Here is a 17,900-nt window from a genome sequence, read left to right as displayed (position 1 = left end):
TGCACATCCATTACTCTTTCTGATCTAAGATCTCCCTGCCTACACTGACCAGAATCTAGTACTCCCTGTTCATTCACAGGGACAATTTCTGCTGGGTTCAGTTTGCCCAGAAAGAACTGAGTTCCTGGGTTGGGGTTGGGGCAGAGCTTGGCATTTGCCCCAGTCCCTCCCATTCAGCTGCCCAGTGGGCGGTGTGGAGGCGGGGGCTCCACCCATTGTTGACAGGTTCACTTGAGCCCAGCCCTGCTCTCCAAGGGCGGGGAGGGACACTGCCCTGACTTTTGCTTCCCGGGATTGAGGTGCCTGTGTGCTGACATCATACCCTGTTGATTCAAGCAAGCAAGCCTATCTTAGACCTGACAGCCCCTGCGTTCTCTTCCTCCCCATCAGGTCTCCCCTGTCATGAGGTCTGCAAAGGGCGATGTTGGGGTCCTGGACCAGAAGACTGCCAGACATGTGGGTTTGAATTTCCCTCTAAAAACTTCAAGTTTCATATTCCTGCCTACCCAAGCCTGTGTCAGTCTGAGGGTAGGAATGGACTAAGGGTTCAGAATTCAATCCAAAGAGTCCTGACAGCCATGCTTTCTCTTCTTCCATAGTAACCAAGACCATCTGTGCCCCTCAATGTAATGGCCACTGCTTTGGGCCCAACCCCAACCAGTGCTGTCATGATGAGTGTGCAGGGGGCTGCTCAGGCCCTCAGGACACTGACTGCTTTGTACGTATTCACTCTGTGTGCCTGGGTTCTGAAATGGGGATGTGGATTTGGGGGAGGAAATAGGGTACTGTGTATGTGCCACAAATTTTCAATCTGTGTTCTTAGGCCTGCCGACACTTCAATGACAGTGGAGCCTGTGTGCCCCGGTGCCCACAGCCCCTTGTGTACAACAAGCTAACTTTCCAGCTGGAACCCAATCCTCACACCAAGTACCAGTATGGAGGAGTTTGTGTAGCCAGTTGTCCTCGTAAGTGACAGGAAGGAACAAGGATAGTGGATGCAGGTTTTTAGACATACTTTTGAGAGTCAAAATGGACTGAGTTAGGTGACAAATAGGAAACCTAGACAGTAAATGGTTGTGATCACTAACTTCCCCCATGAGTGACCTCTGTGTCCTATCCTCCTAGCAACTATGGCCTTTAGCAGCAACAAAGAGCAGACTTCATTGTTCCATCTGCATGACCTCCAGCTATGGCCCTTAGGAGCTGCATAGAGCAAAAGGACTTTCTAATCTATAGGATAGCACTTAAGTAACCTAAAATGGGGCAAATTTAGTGCAGAGCAGAGCAAGGACTCAGAGGAGGCATTCCATTGGTATGTTGGCAGTGTTCCCCGCTCATCTCTAGTGGTGCCTTCTTCTCTAGATAACTTTGTGGTGGATCAGACCTCCTGTGTCAGAGCATGTCCTCCTGACAAGATGGAAGTAGATAAAAATGGGCTGAAGATATGTGAGCCTTGTGGTGGGCTATGCCCTAAGGGTGAGTAGGAGATGGTAAGAAATTATGACGAGACATCCTTTTCTCTGAGACTAGTCAGGCCACCTCCCTTCACTGAGCTTCTTTTGTATTTGCAGCCTGTGAGGGGACAGGCTCTGGGAGCCGCTTCCAGACTGTGGACTCCAGCAACATCGATGGGTTTGTGAATTGCACCAAGATCCTGGGCAACCTGGACTTTCTTATCACTGGCCTCAATGGGTTAGTAGAGATTGTGCCTTCTCTCCCCAGGTCCTACCCCAACCACCCACACAGTTCATTTAATCAGCCTAAACCTTCCCTATGTAGAGCTGATCAGGAATGTAAGTCATAAAACTTTAGCAGTGGTAAAGGAACTGAGAGAATGCTGAACTCAACCTCCTATCCTGGGCTTGAATCCCCTCAGGGAACATCCTTTAGCAATCCAGTGTCACTCTGAGGACTGATGCTGTACAGGGACAGTGTCTAAAAGTTTGTCTTTCAATTTCAGATAGAAATATGCTGTTCTAGCTCTTTTCTCTAGTTCTCCTCCTTGGAACAACAAAGGGCAAAGGGACTTTCTGATCCATAGGTTAGCACTTAAACTGTGTATGTAGGAATGGGATGGGGAAGACTATAGCCACCTGCTGTTTTCACTTTTTACTTGCACATAATTTTAGATCTACACTGCAGTTGCAAGAATGATATATTTTCTATACACTCTTTATTCACATTACCCGAATGTTAACATACCACACATGATTTTATCATTCCTCTCTACTCATACACACTACTCAAGAGTATTGTGTTTCTGAACCACTGGAGGGTGAAGCTTCAGACATATGCTCCCTTAACTCTGTTATATTTCAGTGTGTATTCTTTGAAAACAATAACATTTCTTTTCTTTTGGTACTAGGGATTGAACCCAGGGCCTTGCACCTGCTCAGTGTTTGTTCTACCATTGAGTTACACCCGCCCTAAGAACATTTTTTATCTAACCAAAGTGTAGTTGTATGTAAATAAAAAAATTAATATTGAGGCTGGGTGCTGTGGTGCATGCCTGTAATCCCAACAGTACAGACTGAAGCAGGGGGATCATAAATTTGAGACCAGCCTTGGCAATTTAGCGAGACCCTGTCTCCCCCTCAAAATTAAAAGGCCTAGGGGAGTAGCTCAGTGTTAGAGTGTCCCTGAGGTCAAACCCCAGTACCACAACTCCCCAAGAAAAACCCAAAATAAACAAAAAACATTGTAATCAAATATTATCTAGTTTATAGACCTTTCTCAGAATCCACTAATTGTTCTACTAATGTCCTACATACAGTTACTATGTCTCTTTAATCTCCTTTAATCTATAATAGTTCCTCAGTTTTTGCTTATCTTTCATGACATTGACATTGTTGATGAGTACAGGTCAGGTAACTAGTATAATATTTTTCAATTTGGATTTGTTGGATGTATCCTCATTCTTTTTTTTTTTTTTCCTTCTTTCTTTTTTTGGTGGCATGGATCTAATTATTCTGGGCCTCACACATGCTAGACAAGGGTTCTATCATTGAGCTATATATCCCTAGCCAAATTAGGCATTTTTGATAGCCGTATCTCAGATGTTGTATTTGTGGTACATCATATCAAGGATACAAAGGATGTTGTTGATTTGTTCCATTGCTGATGATAATCTTCCTAACTTGGGTAAGGAGATATCTAATAGTTTTTTCCACTATAATTACTATTATGCCCCTTTGCAATTAATATATTAAGAGACATTTGCTTGAATAATTTATTATGCCTAAGGATGATAAATTAATTCTCTTATTCCTTCTGCATTTATTCGTTGGCATTCTAGAATTAGGAAGAGTCTCTCCTTCCTATTTATTTATTTATTTATTTAATGGTGCTAGGTGTTGAACCCAGACCCTTGTACCTGCTAGGCAAGTGTTCCAGCTACACTCCCAACCCTGATTTATTTTATCAGTGTGGATACTTAATATTCAATTGTTTATGAACCTTTACAGTCATTATTTATTTTATTGTTTGGGTGTCCTTTCCTTTGGCCATTGGGAGCCCTTTCAAGCTGGCTCCCTGCTCTTTGCATGGGTATCCTGCATTCTTTGAGCACTTCCTTTCTTTTCTAGCACAAGGTCTGTAGGCTCAGATTATATTTTCCCTGCTGAAATCTTTTCTTCAAAGAGCCCTGTTTTATTTGGGTAGAAAATGGCTTTTAGAAATCAAGTTCAGTTGGGTTAGGGGTGAGTTCAGTGGTAGAGCACTTGCCTAGCAAGTGTACTCCCTACTACCGAGTTATATCTCCACCTTATTGACCAGTTTTTACTGTTCTCCCCAGAGATCCCTGGCACAAGATCCCTGCACTGGACCCTGAGAAGCTCAATGTCTTCCGGACAGTACGAGAGATCACAGGTGAGTGGGAGAAGAAGCTGCCTTCTCTTGGAGGAATAGATGACCCATTGGTAAAAACTGCTGTGTATCTGCTTGAGAAAATCATGTCCCAAGGAATAGGCGAGGGGCCAAAAGAACTACAAAAGAGGAAGGGGAGATGGCTCCTTGCTCATATGCGTTTCTTTAATCCCTCAGGTTACCTGAACATCCAGTCTTGGCCTCCTCACATGCATAACTTCAGTGTTTTTTCCAACCTGACAACCATTGGAGGCAGAAGCCTTTACAAGTGAGTAAGGGGTCTGGAGGTGGTAGCAGCTCCAGACAGTTGAGTAATCTTTTTAAAAATATACAGTAACGTCTCATGCAGCAGGCCCAAAGGTTCTCCAAATTTGATGGGGAAAGGGGAAAAAGGAAAAGGAGGGAGATTTCCTTTGTGGGTCTGACTAACCCAGAACAGATTTGTTGAATGAAAAATGAATCCTCTACATGTTTAATTTTCCATTTGTAGTCTGCCCTCTCATCCTGTCTCCTTATTCTCAGCCGGGGCTTCTCATTATTGATTATGAAGAACTTGAATGTCACATCTCTGGGCCTGCGATCCCTAAAGGAAATTAGTGCTGGGCGTATCTACATAAGTGCCAATCGGCAGCTCTGCTACCATCACTCTCTGAACTGGACCAGGCTGCTTCGGGGGCCTGCAGAAGAAAGACTAGACATCAAGCATAATCGGCCCCGCAGAGACTGTGGTGAGGGAAAAGGCCCAGTGGGTGGTGAGAATAAGGAGTCAGGAAGGCAAGGATGTAAGGACTATTCTGTCCCAGATGTGGTAGTAGTGTTGGGGGATGGAACCAAAGAGAAGGGGGGTGTTAGGCTAGAAATAATGAGGAAGGATTCAGGAGGGGGCTTTCCAGAAGTCCTCAGACTCCTCTCCTAATTTATCCCTTCTTTTCCAGTGGCAGAGGGCAAAGTGTGTGACCCACTGTGCTCCTCTGGAGGATGCTGGGGCCCAGGCCCTGGTCAATGCTTATCCTGTCGAAACTACAGCCGAGGGGGTGTCTGTGTGACCCACTGCAACTTTCTAAATGGGTACAGTGAGGGGAGGCAGTCAAGAAGGGATGGGGTGTGCTGGGCACTGTGGTATATGCCTATAATCCCTATGACTTGGGAAGCTGAGACAGGCAGTTTGCAAGTTCAAAGCCAGCCTCAGCCACTTAGTGAGGCCCTAAGCAATTCAGTGACACCCTGTCTCAAAATGAAAAATAAAAAGGGCTGGGAATGTGGGCACTGGGCACTTACCCACTGGATGGTTCAATCCTCTATACACCCCCTGCAAAAAAAGGGGTTGGGTAGGCCTGGGATGTAGCTGTCCAGGTGGCACCTGACAGCCTTGGTGGCAATGAAGTAGGAGATCCTCATGCAAGATCAGGGAATTAAATTCAGGACTTGGAAGTGACCCCTCTTCCTTTATCCCTCACTGCAGAGAGCCTCGTGAGTTTGCCCAGGAGGCTGAATGCTTCTCCTGCCACCCGGAATGCCAACCCATGGAGGGCATTGCCACATGCAATGGCTCGGTATAGTACCTCTAAGGGAGACAGGGAAGGGCAAGACTTAGAGTGTCCAAGGAATGATATATTCAAATTCCCATCATGGCATAAAGAGACCAGACAATGATAGAGTGTGTGGAGGATCCTGTAAATACATCTGAATGGCTGGGTTGGTTCTTGCTAGAAGGTATGGAATTAACATTAGGATCCCATTCTAAGATCCTGACCTTCTCTCTTCTACCCAGGGCTCTGATGCTTGTGCCCAGTGTGCCCATTTTCGAGATGGGCCCCACTGTGTGAGCAGCTGCCCTCATGGAGTCCTAGGTGCTAAGGGCCCCATCTACAAATACCCGGATGTTCAGAATGAATGTCGGCCCTGCCATGAGAACTGCACCCAGGGGTTAGTGATGGGATGATAAGAAGAGGGGGTCAGGGAAAAGGGTAGAAGCACAGATCTAGGGTAAGTGGAATAGAAGTAAGACAGGGACTGTGATTTAAGAATCACTCCCAGCTCTGTAGTAATGGATTGGAGGAAGAAGGCAAACTCAGTTTTAGGAACCTGGAATAACCTCAGCTCTGGGTCATTTAAGGGAGGATTGGAGAGGGCTGGTAAGCTGAAGATGGAAACTGAGTCTTGGGATAGACTTTGGAGCCCAGGATGGGATCCCATAGTAGGTTCTGAAATAAGCTTTTAATGTTAAGCTGTTGGATTTAAGTCTCTGTTGTCCAAGTGCCTATCTAAGAGGGTGATTTTCTTCTCTAGGTGTAAGGGACCAGAGCTAAAAGATTGTTTAGGCCAAACACTGGTGCTGATCAGGTAAGATGGGCTTGGAGATTTTGGAAGCTGGTATATTTGGGAGAGAAACTAGGGAGAGAGGGTGGTTAACTTGAGTTGGGGAGAGCCAAGATTTAGGTTAACCCCTTCATTGCTCAAGAATATATATATATGTAAATGTTAACTTGCTCCAGATTTGCACTATACCTTTAACACAAATATAGATGACGTTTGTGAGGGAGATGTAAATACACCTAGGTTTCTTTGTATTCCATAGCAAAACCCATCTGGCAATGGCTTTGACAGTAGGATTGGCAGTGATTTTCCTGATTCTGGGTGGCACTTTTCTGTATTGGCGTGGGCGCCGGATTCAGAATAAAAGGGCTATGAGACGCTATTTGGAACGGGGTGAGGTGAGTATTTAGCTTAATTTTGAGAGGTACCCAGGGATAAATGATGGGATGAGGCTTTCCTCTTCTTTCTCTGGAGATTTAATCCCTTTCTTCAAGGAAATAGTATGGTCCACTAGAAAGAACACTGGGAATTGGGAGGCTTACATTATATTTCTGATTTTGCCATTAATTTGCCATATGAGGAGCTGGGTACGGTGGTGCATGCCTGTAATCCCAACTACTTAGGAAGTTGAGATAGAGGCTTCTAAAGTTCAAGGTTATCCCAGGCAACCTAGCAAGACCCTTGCTCAAAATAAAAAAGGGTTGGGGCTATAGCTCAGTGGTAGAACATCCCTGGGTTCAATCCCCAGTACTATACACACACACACAAAGATAATATTTTGCTATGTGACTTTGAAGAAGTTATGTGCCTTCTCTGTGCCTCAGTTTAAGAATCTATACAGAGAAATTAACATTCTTCTTTCTAGGGTGGGTGAAAGGGGATAATGTATGTGAAAATGCTTTCCAAAGCCAGAACATTGTGTAAAAGACCCTTAAGGTGATAGTATGACTAAGTTTCCTCAGCCCCCTCCTACTATTCTCTCAAAGGGGAAACCCAAACTGCTTGACTCCTGATTTAAAAAGCAAAAACAGGGGCTGGGATTGTGGCTCAGCAGTAAAATGCTCGTCTAGCATGTGCGAGGCCCTGGGTTTGATCCTCAGCGCCACATATAAATAAATAAAATAAAGGTATTGTGTTCAACTACAACTAAAAAATAAATATTAAAAAAAAAAGCACAAAAAACTTCCTCAATTCTCAGGGCCTATTATTCCTCAATCTGCTTATGATGTTTCCCAGGACTAATGACTATTCCTCTTCCTGCCCTTAGTTCATTGGGCTCTGCTGCCTTTAGTATCCATCTATGGGGAGCAGGTAGGAGAGGGACATGAGACTGGGCTTTCCTGAGAAACTCCTTCCCATCCACTCCTCAGAGTATAGAGCCTCTGGATCCCAGTGAGAAAGCTAACAAAGTCTTCGCCAGAATCTTCAAAGAGACAGAGCTGAGGAAGCTTAAAGTACTCGGTTCAGGTGTCTTTGGAACAGTGCACAAAGTGAGTGACCTACAGAAGTATGGGGAGGTGGAAAAAGGATCTAGGGCAGAGGGAAGAAAGATTTTGGCAAAGGATTTCCTTACCTGGTGTGGTGGCACATATCTATAAACCCAGTGAGATGGGAGGCTGAAACAGAAGGATTGCAAGTTGGAGACCAGTGTTGCCAACTTAGTGAGACCCTGTCTCAAAATAAAAAATAAAAAGCGCTGGGAATGTAGCTCAGTGGTAGAGCACACCTGAGTTCAATCCCCAGTACTACCAAAGGGGGAAAAAAAATTCTGGAAAAGGACTGACCTGGGGAAAATGACTTTGACTCCCACCCTTAACTTTCCAGGGAGTATGGATCCCCGAAGGTGAATCAATCAAGATTCCAGTTTGCATTAAAGTCATTGAGGACAAGAGTGGACGGCAAAGTTTCCAAGATGTAACAGATGTAAGTGAAGGAAGGGGATTCTGTATGCCACTAGGAGAGAGGACAATATTACATATAGTCATATAGAATCAGAGTCCTGTGTTAGCAGATACCATGTTAACCATGCTACAATATTTGGCTTTAGGGAAAATCATGGTCTGGGTGTGTGTGTTGAGTATACATGAACCTGTTTGTTCCCTGGATAAACACCTCTTGTATTTTGTAGCATATGCTGGCCATTGGCAGCCTAGACCATGCACACATTGTTCGGTTGCTGGGACTATGCCCAGGGTCATCTCTGCAACTTGTCACTCAGTACTTGCCTCTGGGTTCCCTACTGGATCATGTGAGACAACACCGGGGAGCACTGGGGCCACAGCTGCTACTCAACTGGGGAGTACAAATTGCCAAGGTGAGAGGGGCATGGAATATTTCTATAATAACTGCCAAGCTGGAGGTAGTCAGGAAGGGTCGGGAAGTCTGACGTTTTTAAGTTGTGAGAGGGCCTTCAGAGTTTAGAGGGGATTCTCAAAAACTGACTCCCCAATCCTTAGATTATTTCTTTCTCCTGCAGGGTATGTACTACCTTGAGGAACATGGTATGGTGCACAGGAACCTGGCTGCCCGAAATGTGTTACTCAAGTCACCCAGTCAGGTTCAAGTGGCAGATTTTGGTGTGGCTGACCTGCTGCCACCTGATGATAAGCAGCTCTTACACAGTGAGGCCAAGGTGAGGTGACACAGTGGCTGGGAAAGGAGGTGGGGTGGAGTGAAGCAAGGGGAAAGGGAGCAGTCAGTGGTCTCTTTCTGAGGTAAGCAGATACTTTATGGTGAATTCAAGGAGAGGAAACTGGAGATGCCAGAAATTTAAGTTCAGAGAGCAACAAAGAAAAAATATGATAGATAACTTGGGGCTTGGAAATGCTAAGAGATTTATGGAAATCAACTGGTGGCACCTTTATCTTTAATCCTCAGACTCCAATTAAGTGGATGGCCCTTGAGAGTATCCACTTTGGGAAATACACACACCAGAGTGACGTCTGGAGCTATGGTCAGTGCATCTGGGTGACCTCTATATAAAATCCACAACTGCCTTTTGAGTCACCTCCTCTTATAAACTATAAGCCTTTCAGATCCTTGTATCAGATCAAGTTCTGCCTTCCCTTTACATCGTGCCCATGTCTACTGTTTTTGTACTGACTAGTCAATTTCTTCCTGTACCAGGTGTGACAGTTTGGGAGTTGATGACCTTTGGGGCAGAGCCCTATGCAGGGCTCCGACTGGCTGAAGTACCAGACCTGCTAGAGAAGGGGGAGCGGTTAGCACAGCCCCAGATCTGCACCATTGATGTCTACATGGTTATGGTCAAGTGTGAGTTACCTGTTGACCTCAGCCATTTCTGACTTCCCTTCCTATTCCTCTATGGCTGTATTCCCTTTTCTCATACTACCTGCTCCATCTTACCCCCAGGTTGGATGATTGATGAGAATATTCGCCCAACCTTTAAAGAACTAGCCAATGAGTTTACCAGGATGGCCCGTGATCCACCAAGGTATCTTGTCATAAAGGTGAGTAGGGACTAGGAGATTTCAAGGACATTTAGAGAAAAGAGAACTTGGCTGGAATCTGGATCAACTGTAACAATCACCTTCCCCTATAGAGAGAGAGTGGACCTGGAATACCACCTGGGGCGGAGCCCCCTGCTTTGTCAAACAAGGAACTGGAGGAAGTAGAGTTGGAGCCAGAACTTGACCTAGACCTAGACTTGGAGGCAGAGGAGGACAGCCTGGCAACCACACTGGGCTCTGCCCTCAGCCTACCAGTTGGAACACTTAGTCGGCCACGTGGGGTAAGACACCTTCTAATTGCCCAAGATACTGTGTGCCCTGAGCCCTCATTAACCACATAGATACCAGATTAACTAATCAAAGGATCCTATGGTAAAAATAGATTTCTCTCTTCATTTTAACCTTTCATTAGTTTTTTCATTCTAGAGCCAGAGCCTTTTAAGTCCATCATCTGGATACATGCCCATGAATCAGAGTAACCTTGGGGAGGCTTGCCAGGTAAGGTCTGCTGCCGAGGGGCAGGGTGGCAGAGTCTTAGGGATTTGATAGGGTTGATAGGGGTAGTGTGGGAGACATTAGAAACCTTTAAGGTTGAATCTGTATCCTGAAAAAATGAAGGAACTGAACATCCTAACCTTCTAAACAAACATCTCCTTTCCTCATCTTTGTATAAATCTCCTTATATTATTTTCCTCCTTAGGATTCTGCAGCTTGTGGGGGAAATGATTGGTGTCCCCGTCCAGTCTCTCTGCACCCAGTGCCACGAGCACGCCTGGCATCAGAGTCATCAGAGGGCCATGTGACAGGATCTGAGGTTGAGTTCACAGAGAAGGTGTCAATGTGTAGAAGCCGGAGCAGGAGCCGGAGCCGGAGCCCACGGCCACGTGGAGATAGCGCCTACCATTCCCAGCGCCATAGCCTGCTTACTCCTGTCACCCCACTCTCCCCACCAGGGGTAGAAGAAGAGGATATCAATGGTTATGTTATGCCAGATACACACCTCAAAGGTGCCTGACTTTTCCATGGCTTTCCTCAAATCTTCCTCTAATCCTTTATCAGAGGTCCTGTTAATTCTTTCTCTTCTCTGATCACATCCCTCTCTATTCATTTTTTCTAATTTACCCTACCCATTTCTGCCCATTGCCATGAAGTTCACATTCCTGTTCTTTCTTCTCAATCCTAGGTACTTCTTCCTCCCGGGAAGGCACTCTTTCTTCAGTGGGTCTCAGTTCTGTCCTGGGTACTGAAGAAGAAGATGAAGATGAGGAGTATGAATACATGAACCGGAAGAGAAGGCGCAGTCCATCTTGTCCTCCTAGGCCTGGTTCCCTTGAGGAGCTGGGTTATGAGTACATGGATGTGGGATCAGACCTTAGTGCCTCGCTGGGCAGCACACAGAGTTGCCCACTCCACCCTGTGCCCATCATGCCTACTGCTGGCACAACTCCAGATGAAGACTATGAATATATGAATCGGCGGCGTGGTGGAAGTGGTCCAGGTGGGGAATATGCAACCATGGGGGCCTGTCCAGCATCTGAACAAGGGTATGAAGAAATGAGAGCTTTCCAGGGACCTGGACACCAAACTCCTCATGTTCGTTATGCCCGCCTCAAAACTCTACGTAGCTTAGAAGCTACTGACTCCGCTTTTGATAATCCCGATTATTGGCATAGCAGGCTTTTCCCTAAGGCTAATGCCCAGAGAACATAACCTCTGCTCCCTGAGACATTCAAGGAGCATTTGATGGCAGCTAGTGCCTCTAGAGGGTACCCCTCTTCTCTGTACTCCCTCTCCCCTTTTCAGCCCTATTTCTCCAGTCATAGACAATTCCATTCAACCCTTTGGAGGCTTTTAAAGACTTTGACACAAAAATTTTGTGGTATGTACCTGGCTGTGCACTTTCTTCTCTTTCCCAACCCCAGGAAAGAAGAAGGTTTTCCTATTTTGTGTGCTTTTCCAATCCCATTCCTCAGCTTCCTCAGGGGGAACACCCTGGAGATATGAAGGATCACTCCCCTGGTCCCTTTCTCTCAGGCTCTTACTTATTTGGATTAGACTGTTATGTGTGCTTTTACTTCCCATCAGACTGTCCTAAGGAAAAGATAGGGGGAAACCTGGAAGAGGAAAGTAAATTTTTGGTTTATGACTCTTAAGCCTCTGGAAAGACTGGGAAGCTTAAAATTTTGTGGAATGAAGAAACAGGAGATACTACTATCAATTGAGCATTTATTATGAGCCAATCATCATGCTAAACTTTGCCTACATTATCTCACATAATCCTTTTGAATCATTACAATTTTGTAAGGTAGATTTTATCTCACTTTACTTATATAGTAGTTCCATCAGGTACTCTAGTGAAACTGGGAGTAGGTAGTAACATACCTGTAATCCAAGTAACTCAGGAGGCTGAAGCAGGAGGATCACAAGTTTGAGGCCAGCCTGGACAATTTAGTGATACCGTCTCAAACAAAATGAAAAGGTCTGGGGATATAGTTCAACAATAGAATACCTCTGGGTTCAATCCTTAGTACCAAAACCAACAACAACTTAAAACCCAGTCAATTCCTGAAAATGCAAATAGTACCAAGCCCTATAATTTAATGCCTTTTCCATCTTAACTAAGCATTTATGCATTATGGCCATAAGTTTTGCAGTTGGAAGCATGACAGCAAAACTAGTACTAATTTCTTTTCCCCTTTCACAATTTCAGATAGTTATGTTCTTACCATGAATCTTAGCAACCTTAGCATATTATTCTTTTTCTTTCCTTATTGAGGACTTTCATCTTTTCATTTTAAAGGAAGTCTTTTATGGCTTCTATTTGGCATGTCTGAATTATTAGCACCACAGCTCTTGTGCTTTGGGGCTATTATTAAGTAAAATAAGGGTAAACAATCACTGTGATACTACAAAAGTCTAATGGAGGACTGCTAAGTGACAAAGGGGCAGGTAGCCTATACTGTGTGTGGACACACTGGGCAAAGGGGTGATTCACCTCTCAGGACAGCAGGATGGTGTGCAATTACATCATGCAACTCAGAATGGTGTACAGTTTATATAAATTATTTATTTTCCATTTATCATCTTCAACCTGTAGTTGACTACAGATAATGAAATTGCAGAAAGAAAAACCGTAAGTGGGGACTGAGCTTTGAAGAAATTAATGAAGCAGCAGATGGAAGATTCAAAATTTTTCAGTCCCAGTGCATTCACTCTTATAAGGTGTCAAGGAAAACTGTATGATGGAGCCCTTGTAAAAGGCATTGTTTTCTTGGTTTTGCACTGAATTAAACCCAACCCCAATAGCCACATCCTCATTCTACACTCAGATTTGTGCTTTCAGGAAGTGTGTATGCATGGCGCGGCGGGCTCAGAAAGAAATACAACTGGACACTTTGTGTAGACCATAGCTCATTTGTGTTGTCAATGATCTCCACTCCTTATGAACTGATTCACAAAGGTCTCCAAGACGCACTTTCAGGAGCTATTCTGATCCAGTAATGAGAAGCTTTCAGGTGGAACATAAAGAAGTCCTATTTTCAGACCTCTGTCCTCTTAGATGGGACTGGGGAAAAATGTTGTATCAGTGAAGTTTTTTGTTTTGTTTTTATACATGTCTGAATAAAAATGCCCAAGTTTTTTCAACTTCCTGTTTGTCAAATGAAAACTTTGTAAGATAAGAAAGCATTCCTTTTCTTTGCTCCTCAGAAGTGAATAGCTGCTTTTCTCTGTCTCCAGACATTCCTACTCTATCCCATCCAACTTTCTCCAATACCATTTTTATTTGTATTCCTTTAAAGCAATCATGGAGGACAGTCTTTTTTTTTTTTTTTAAGGGTTTTACTAGGACTCATTACACAGGCAACAACTAGGAATAACAAAACAAAAAACCACATGCTTAGGAAAGTTAGAAAAAGCTTTATAGATGGGCTTTCTCCTTCACAAGTGTAATAATGAAACCTAGGATACTTCAGAACAGTTCTCTTTAGAGTGAACAAATCTCTCTTCTTGAACATTTCCCTGAGGTGTTCCATCAAAGGCTATTGTTGGAATAATAAATGCCATCTTCTGTGGGAGTCTGGAGCCTCAGCGTAGGGAGGACATAGTAAAGAGACAATCCCTCAGAGTCTGGCTGCCCAAGTTGGCCTCGCTGCCCAGTCCCTGCTCTCAGCACCCTTCCTTGTCCTTCCACGTCCGCTGTGCTCCTCCCCAGCATTCGAGGACGATTAGACCGGCTGGGCCGGTCGCGCCTGTAGATCCAGAGACCAAAGGCTGTGCGACCAGGCTCCCCGCCCTAGGTGTAGACATTGCCCATCCACCTCGGCTCCACCCTGCCCCTACCAACTCTAAACCCATTCCCCGCGCAGCTCCGCCCCTACTTCCTCAGCCCGCCTCCTTCTGTTACGGGCTCCGGGTCAGCGCTCGGGTGGATGTGGTTTTTCCCGGAGAGACCACGCTTTCCTTCATGCTCCCCAACGGCTCCGCCTTCCCGCCGGAGCCTGACCCTTCCCAGAGTGCCCGGCGATTCCGGCGTGCTAGGCCCTGGGAGGGCAAGGCCCCAGGGCCTGGCGGAGGGGCGCGAGGGGCAGGCTGGGAGTTGTAGTTCTCCTGTGCACGAGGGCAGCTGGAGGCTGGCGGAAGGCTGGACTCGTTGTCCCAGCGTGCTCTGCGCCTCTACCCGCGCGCTCGCAGCTTCTCGCTCTCGCTGCTTGCCCGCCCGCTCCCTTGCTTGCTCGCGCTTTCGCTCGCGCTCTGCTCGCGGATCGAGGAGGCTTTGGCCACTGCGTGCGGCCGTGAGGGGAGACAGGCGGCGGCTCAGGGGAAAGGAGGCTGCATTGGTGGTGGTAGTAAGAAGATGTCGGGCGAGGACGAGCAGCAGGAGCAAACTATCGCCGAGGACCTGGTCGTGACCAAGTATAAGATGGGGGGCGACATCGCCAACCGTGAGTGCGGCCTCAGGGGTCTGGGAGTCGAGGCTGAGAGGGAGAGGTGCCGGTCTATCCCCAAAGGGGCTGGAGCGGCGGGGTCTTGCGGAGTGAGCTACCGAGGGGAGCGCACCGGCCCGCGGGGGGCGGCGTGGTGGGAAGACCCGGTGTCGCGCCGGGGACGCAGTGGCCCGGCCTGGGCTGGAGTCTGGAGGTGCGGGCCTGCGTCCGGGAGGAGAGCAGAGAGGGGCCCCCGGCAGGCCCAGACTCTAGGCCGTTGGTAAGGAGGCAAGGCGCGTCCTTTACAGCCCCTCACCCTTCACTCCTGTTCTCAGCCTTCTCTGGTTCTGGCAGCAGCGAGGCCACCTCCAAAAGGAAGCGCCCAGCTGCTGGCGTCAGAAGCACTCTGTTTTGTTGCGGTTCCCGGCGGTCCGGAGCCGAGCCGGCACGTGTTGCTTAGACCCCATGCGAGTCGCTGTCTTCTCTCTTCCTTTGCTACAGTCCCTGACACCAGCTTCCACCACGTGCTTTACTAGAGCCTTTCCTTCTTTACTTCGGCTTTTACCCTGGTGGGGGCCCCCTTTTACCCTAGGTTTAGCACTGGGGACCGTTGGAAGGCACTCCTGGACCTTCTGACACAACTCCTGGAGATAATGTCTGCTTTTCTGGAAGTTATTCATTTTTACCATCGCTCCAATCTGTGCAGATGGCCTTAGCCTTTAAATTTGATTGTTCTCAGGGATTTGACAGTGTTTTGAGGTTCTGCTCTCCTTCCAACTAGGCAAGTTTGTGAACAGTACTAGAAAAGGGGAGACTGATTATAGAATTGTCATAAGTTGTCTTTATTCCATTTGTTTTCTGAGCAGTTGCCTGCTACTCTGGACAGATGTCTCACTTTCTGTTTTCTCTCTTTCCAATTCCACTTTTAAAATTTAAAACCCACTTAGGGAGATAGAAACTGCTTGTCCTTGAACTTTTTAAGTAATTTGACAGTAAAGATATTTGGGAGGAGATATCTGGAATGCTTTTAGTCCTGTGGCTGAAAATTTCAGGTTTTATGGCTTCCAAACAATCATCAAAACAGATCTCAAAAATCAAACCTAAGGGGCTGGGGATGTGGCTCAAGTGGTAGTGCACTTGCCTGGCATGAGTGCAGCTAGGGTTCGATCCTCAGCACCATATACAAATAAAGATGTTGTGTCCCCCGAAAACTAAAAAATAAATATTAAAATTCTCTCTTAAAAAAAAAATCAAACCTAAATTTCAGGATGGATGATAATAGGAAATGAATAGACTCCTTTTTGATGTGTTTTAGTGTTGATACTCATGGTTTAAATCTGAAAAAAGAAGTTTTTCCTCTTTCTTGCAATGCAGAATTTGAAGCACTGGTGATCTCAGGTACCAATTTTGAAATTGAGATCTCATACCTCTTTGAGATCTGCTGAAAGTTATAGCCCACGAGCCCCCCTGGAGCTCAGGATCCTTAGATTAAGTCCCCTTGGCTTATATACTTATTTATGAAGAAAAAGTCTACATATAATTGCGATTACTAACACCTAATTAGAGTGACGAGGAGAGAAGAAGGTAACATTTAACAGTGCATCAGCTTCGAGTCAGCAATTCTGTCTACCTTCCCATTGTCTCTGATGCCTATAAATTTCTTCTAATCTGCTTGGCATGTATGTGGGGTACCTTGGCAAGAGCCTGCTGAACTTCATAATTCTATCTTAACACACAAAGGGATCTTTGGAAAGTTTGAGGCCTTGCCTAAGGAGACAGATTACATATACCCAGTTGTCACATAATGTGAGGGAGAAAAAGGAGTGTTGGGTTTTTCTATTTTTAGGAAAAGAAGATAGAAATTAGAGATTGTAAGTAGATTCCAAAAGTCAAGAATTGTTTTCTCCTTCAACGTCAGGACAGTGACACTAGGGAGTATTAAAATTTTTGAGTCCAACTTGCGTGGTAACTAGATAATAAATATATGCACAGCTGAGATGGTGGTATTGTGTCCCCAGGGGTACTTCGATCTTTGGTGGAAGCATCCAGTTCAGGTGTGTCGGTACTGAGCCTGTGTGAGAAAGGCGATGACATGATTATGGAAGAAACAGGGAAAATCTTTAAGAAAGAAAAGGAAATGAAGAAAGGTAAGGAAAAAAAAAAAAGATTCCCTCCCTAATTTACCAAGTTTGACCCTTATTTGGTCCTCTGTTTTTGTTTTATCCATTGTAATTGTGTGATCCCCACCCCAGCTATGTTTGAGGTATTTGAAAATTTGGAGTGCCAGGTAGGATAGCGTTTCCTACCCAATCCAAACTTACTGAGCTTAAGCAAGTCCCTGGAAAAAAAACTAAAAAACAAAGAACTTTTCATTTTTCTAAAGGGCAACAGGGCTCTGGAGAGAGAGCAAGATAGTAAGGCTGGTGATTCTTTTTACAGGTATTGCCTTTCCTACCAGCATTTCGGTAAATAACTGTGTATGTCACTTCTCCCCTTTGAAGAGTGACCAGGACTATATTCTCAAGGAAGGTGACTTGGTAAAAATGTAAGGTTAAACCATTCTAGAGTATTTGTTTTTTTCCTGAGCATTTACATAGTGCCAGTTCCAATGCAGTGCTCTGCTCTTGCCTTTCAGTGACCTTGGGGTCCATGTGGATGGCTTCATTGCTAATGTGGCTCATACTTTTGTGGTTGGTGTAGCTGAGGTAGGTGCCCTGTTCTTGAACTCTACTCAGTCTTGGTGGGGAGATGTATTATCATTTGCCTTTTATCCCCATCTTCTAGTACATCAATTTTGACAGTGCCTAGAAAAAGGGTTTTTTTCACATGTTTATTGGTTGGCCTTGTATATAAGTACAGAAATATATTAGCTAAATAGCCAGCTGCATTAGCAAGCTTTTCAGGAAATCACTGTTTATATTTCCTTATCTACAGGGGACCCAAGTAACAGGACGGAAAGCAGATGTCATTAAGGCAGCTCACCTTTGTGCTGAAGCTGCCCTGCGCCTGGTCAAACCTGGAAACCAGGTAAGGTGTTTTCTCTTAACTCAAACCTTGATGGAACCAAAGATGCATTAGACATCTATAGCTACTATGTGTGGAATTGTATCTTTTTTTTTTTTAATTGTATCTTGAAATGGAATTTCTTAAAGAGGAGAGGCAGTAACTAAAGTGCTTGATACTAAACAGCAGTTTAACTATGAGTACCTATCACAGACAGTATCTGGGGATATATGAGCCCATATATGGATATATGGAGCCAGCCTATAGTGGTCCTTTCTTGTTTATATGTGCATCTTTCTCAAAAATATGAGCTAACAGTAAA

General features: G+C 45.3%; 1 protein-coding gene and 1 long non-coding RNA gene across 8 annotated transcripts in view; one reads left to right on the top strand and one right to left on the bottom strand.

The window, feature by feature from the left end:
- LOC107140188 (proliferation-associated protein 2G4) overlaps positions 1-17,900 on the top strand; it is a 49,833-nt gene that overhangs the window by 6,120 nt on the left and 25,813 nt on the right. For 2 of the 7 annotated variants that reach the window (XM_048807472.1, XM_048807469.1), the window contains exons 5-19: positions 391-456; positions 600-718; positions 824-965; positions 1,363-1,476; positions 1,572-1,692; positions 3,794-3,867; positions 4,042-4,132; positions 4,387-4,592; positions 4,800-4,932; positions 5,327-5,417; positions 5,636-5,790; positions 6,154-6,207; positions 6,443-6,578; positions 7,551-7,670; positions 8,005-8,103. In XM_048807472.1, coding sequence (XP_048663429.1) covers positions 391-456; positions 600-718; positions 824-965; positions 1,363-1,476; positions 1,572-1,692; positions 3,794-3,867; positions 4,042-4,132; positions 4,387-4,592; positions 4,800-4,932; positions 5,327-5,417; positions 5,636-5,790; positions 6,154-6,207; positions 6,443-6,578; positions 7,551-7,670; positions 8,005-8,103 — 1,721 coding nt within the window. Of the gene's footprint in view, positions 1-390; positions 457-599; positions 719-823; positions 966-1,362; positions 1,477-1,571; positions 1,693-3,793; positions 3,868-4,041; positions 4,133-4,386; positions 4,630-4,799; positions 4,933-5,326; positions 5,418-5,635; positions 5,791-6,153; positions 6,208-6,442; positions 6,579-7,550; positions 7,671-8,004; positions 8,104-8,308; positions 8,495-8,656; positions 8,813-9,057; positions 9,134-9,306; positions 9,454-9,552; positions 9,651-9,742; positions 9,932-10,062; positions 10,149-10,350; positions 10,658-10,833; positions 13,001-14,226; positions 14,594-16,593; positions 16,723-17,014; positions 17,121-17,210; positions 17,326-17,509; positions 17,603-17,900 lie in introns of those variants that run through there. The other 5 variants (XM_015483237.2, XM_048807459.1, XM_015483238.2 and 2 more) reach the window with 5 other exon arrangements.
- On the bottom strand, positions 13,469-14,219 carry LOC125618045. Its single transcript, XR_007349271.1, has 2 exons — positions 14,030-14,219; positions 13,469-13,900 (listed from the first exon to the last, which is right to left on the bottom strand). It is a non-coding gene; the product is annotated as an uncharacterized LOC125618045 (long non-coding RNA).

This window comes from Marmota marmota, unplaced genomic scaffold (assembly GCF_001458135.2).
Source record: "Marmota marmota marmota unplaced genomic scaffold, marMar, whole genome shotgun sequence".
Lineage (NCBI taxonomy): Eukaryota > Metazoa > Chordata > Mammalia > Rodentia > Sciuridae > Marmota > Marmota marmota.
Note: the sequence above shows the minus strand (reverse complement) of the source record. Positions and strands in the feature narration are given on the sequence as shown.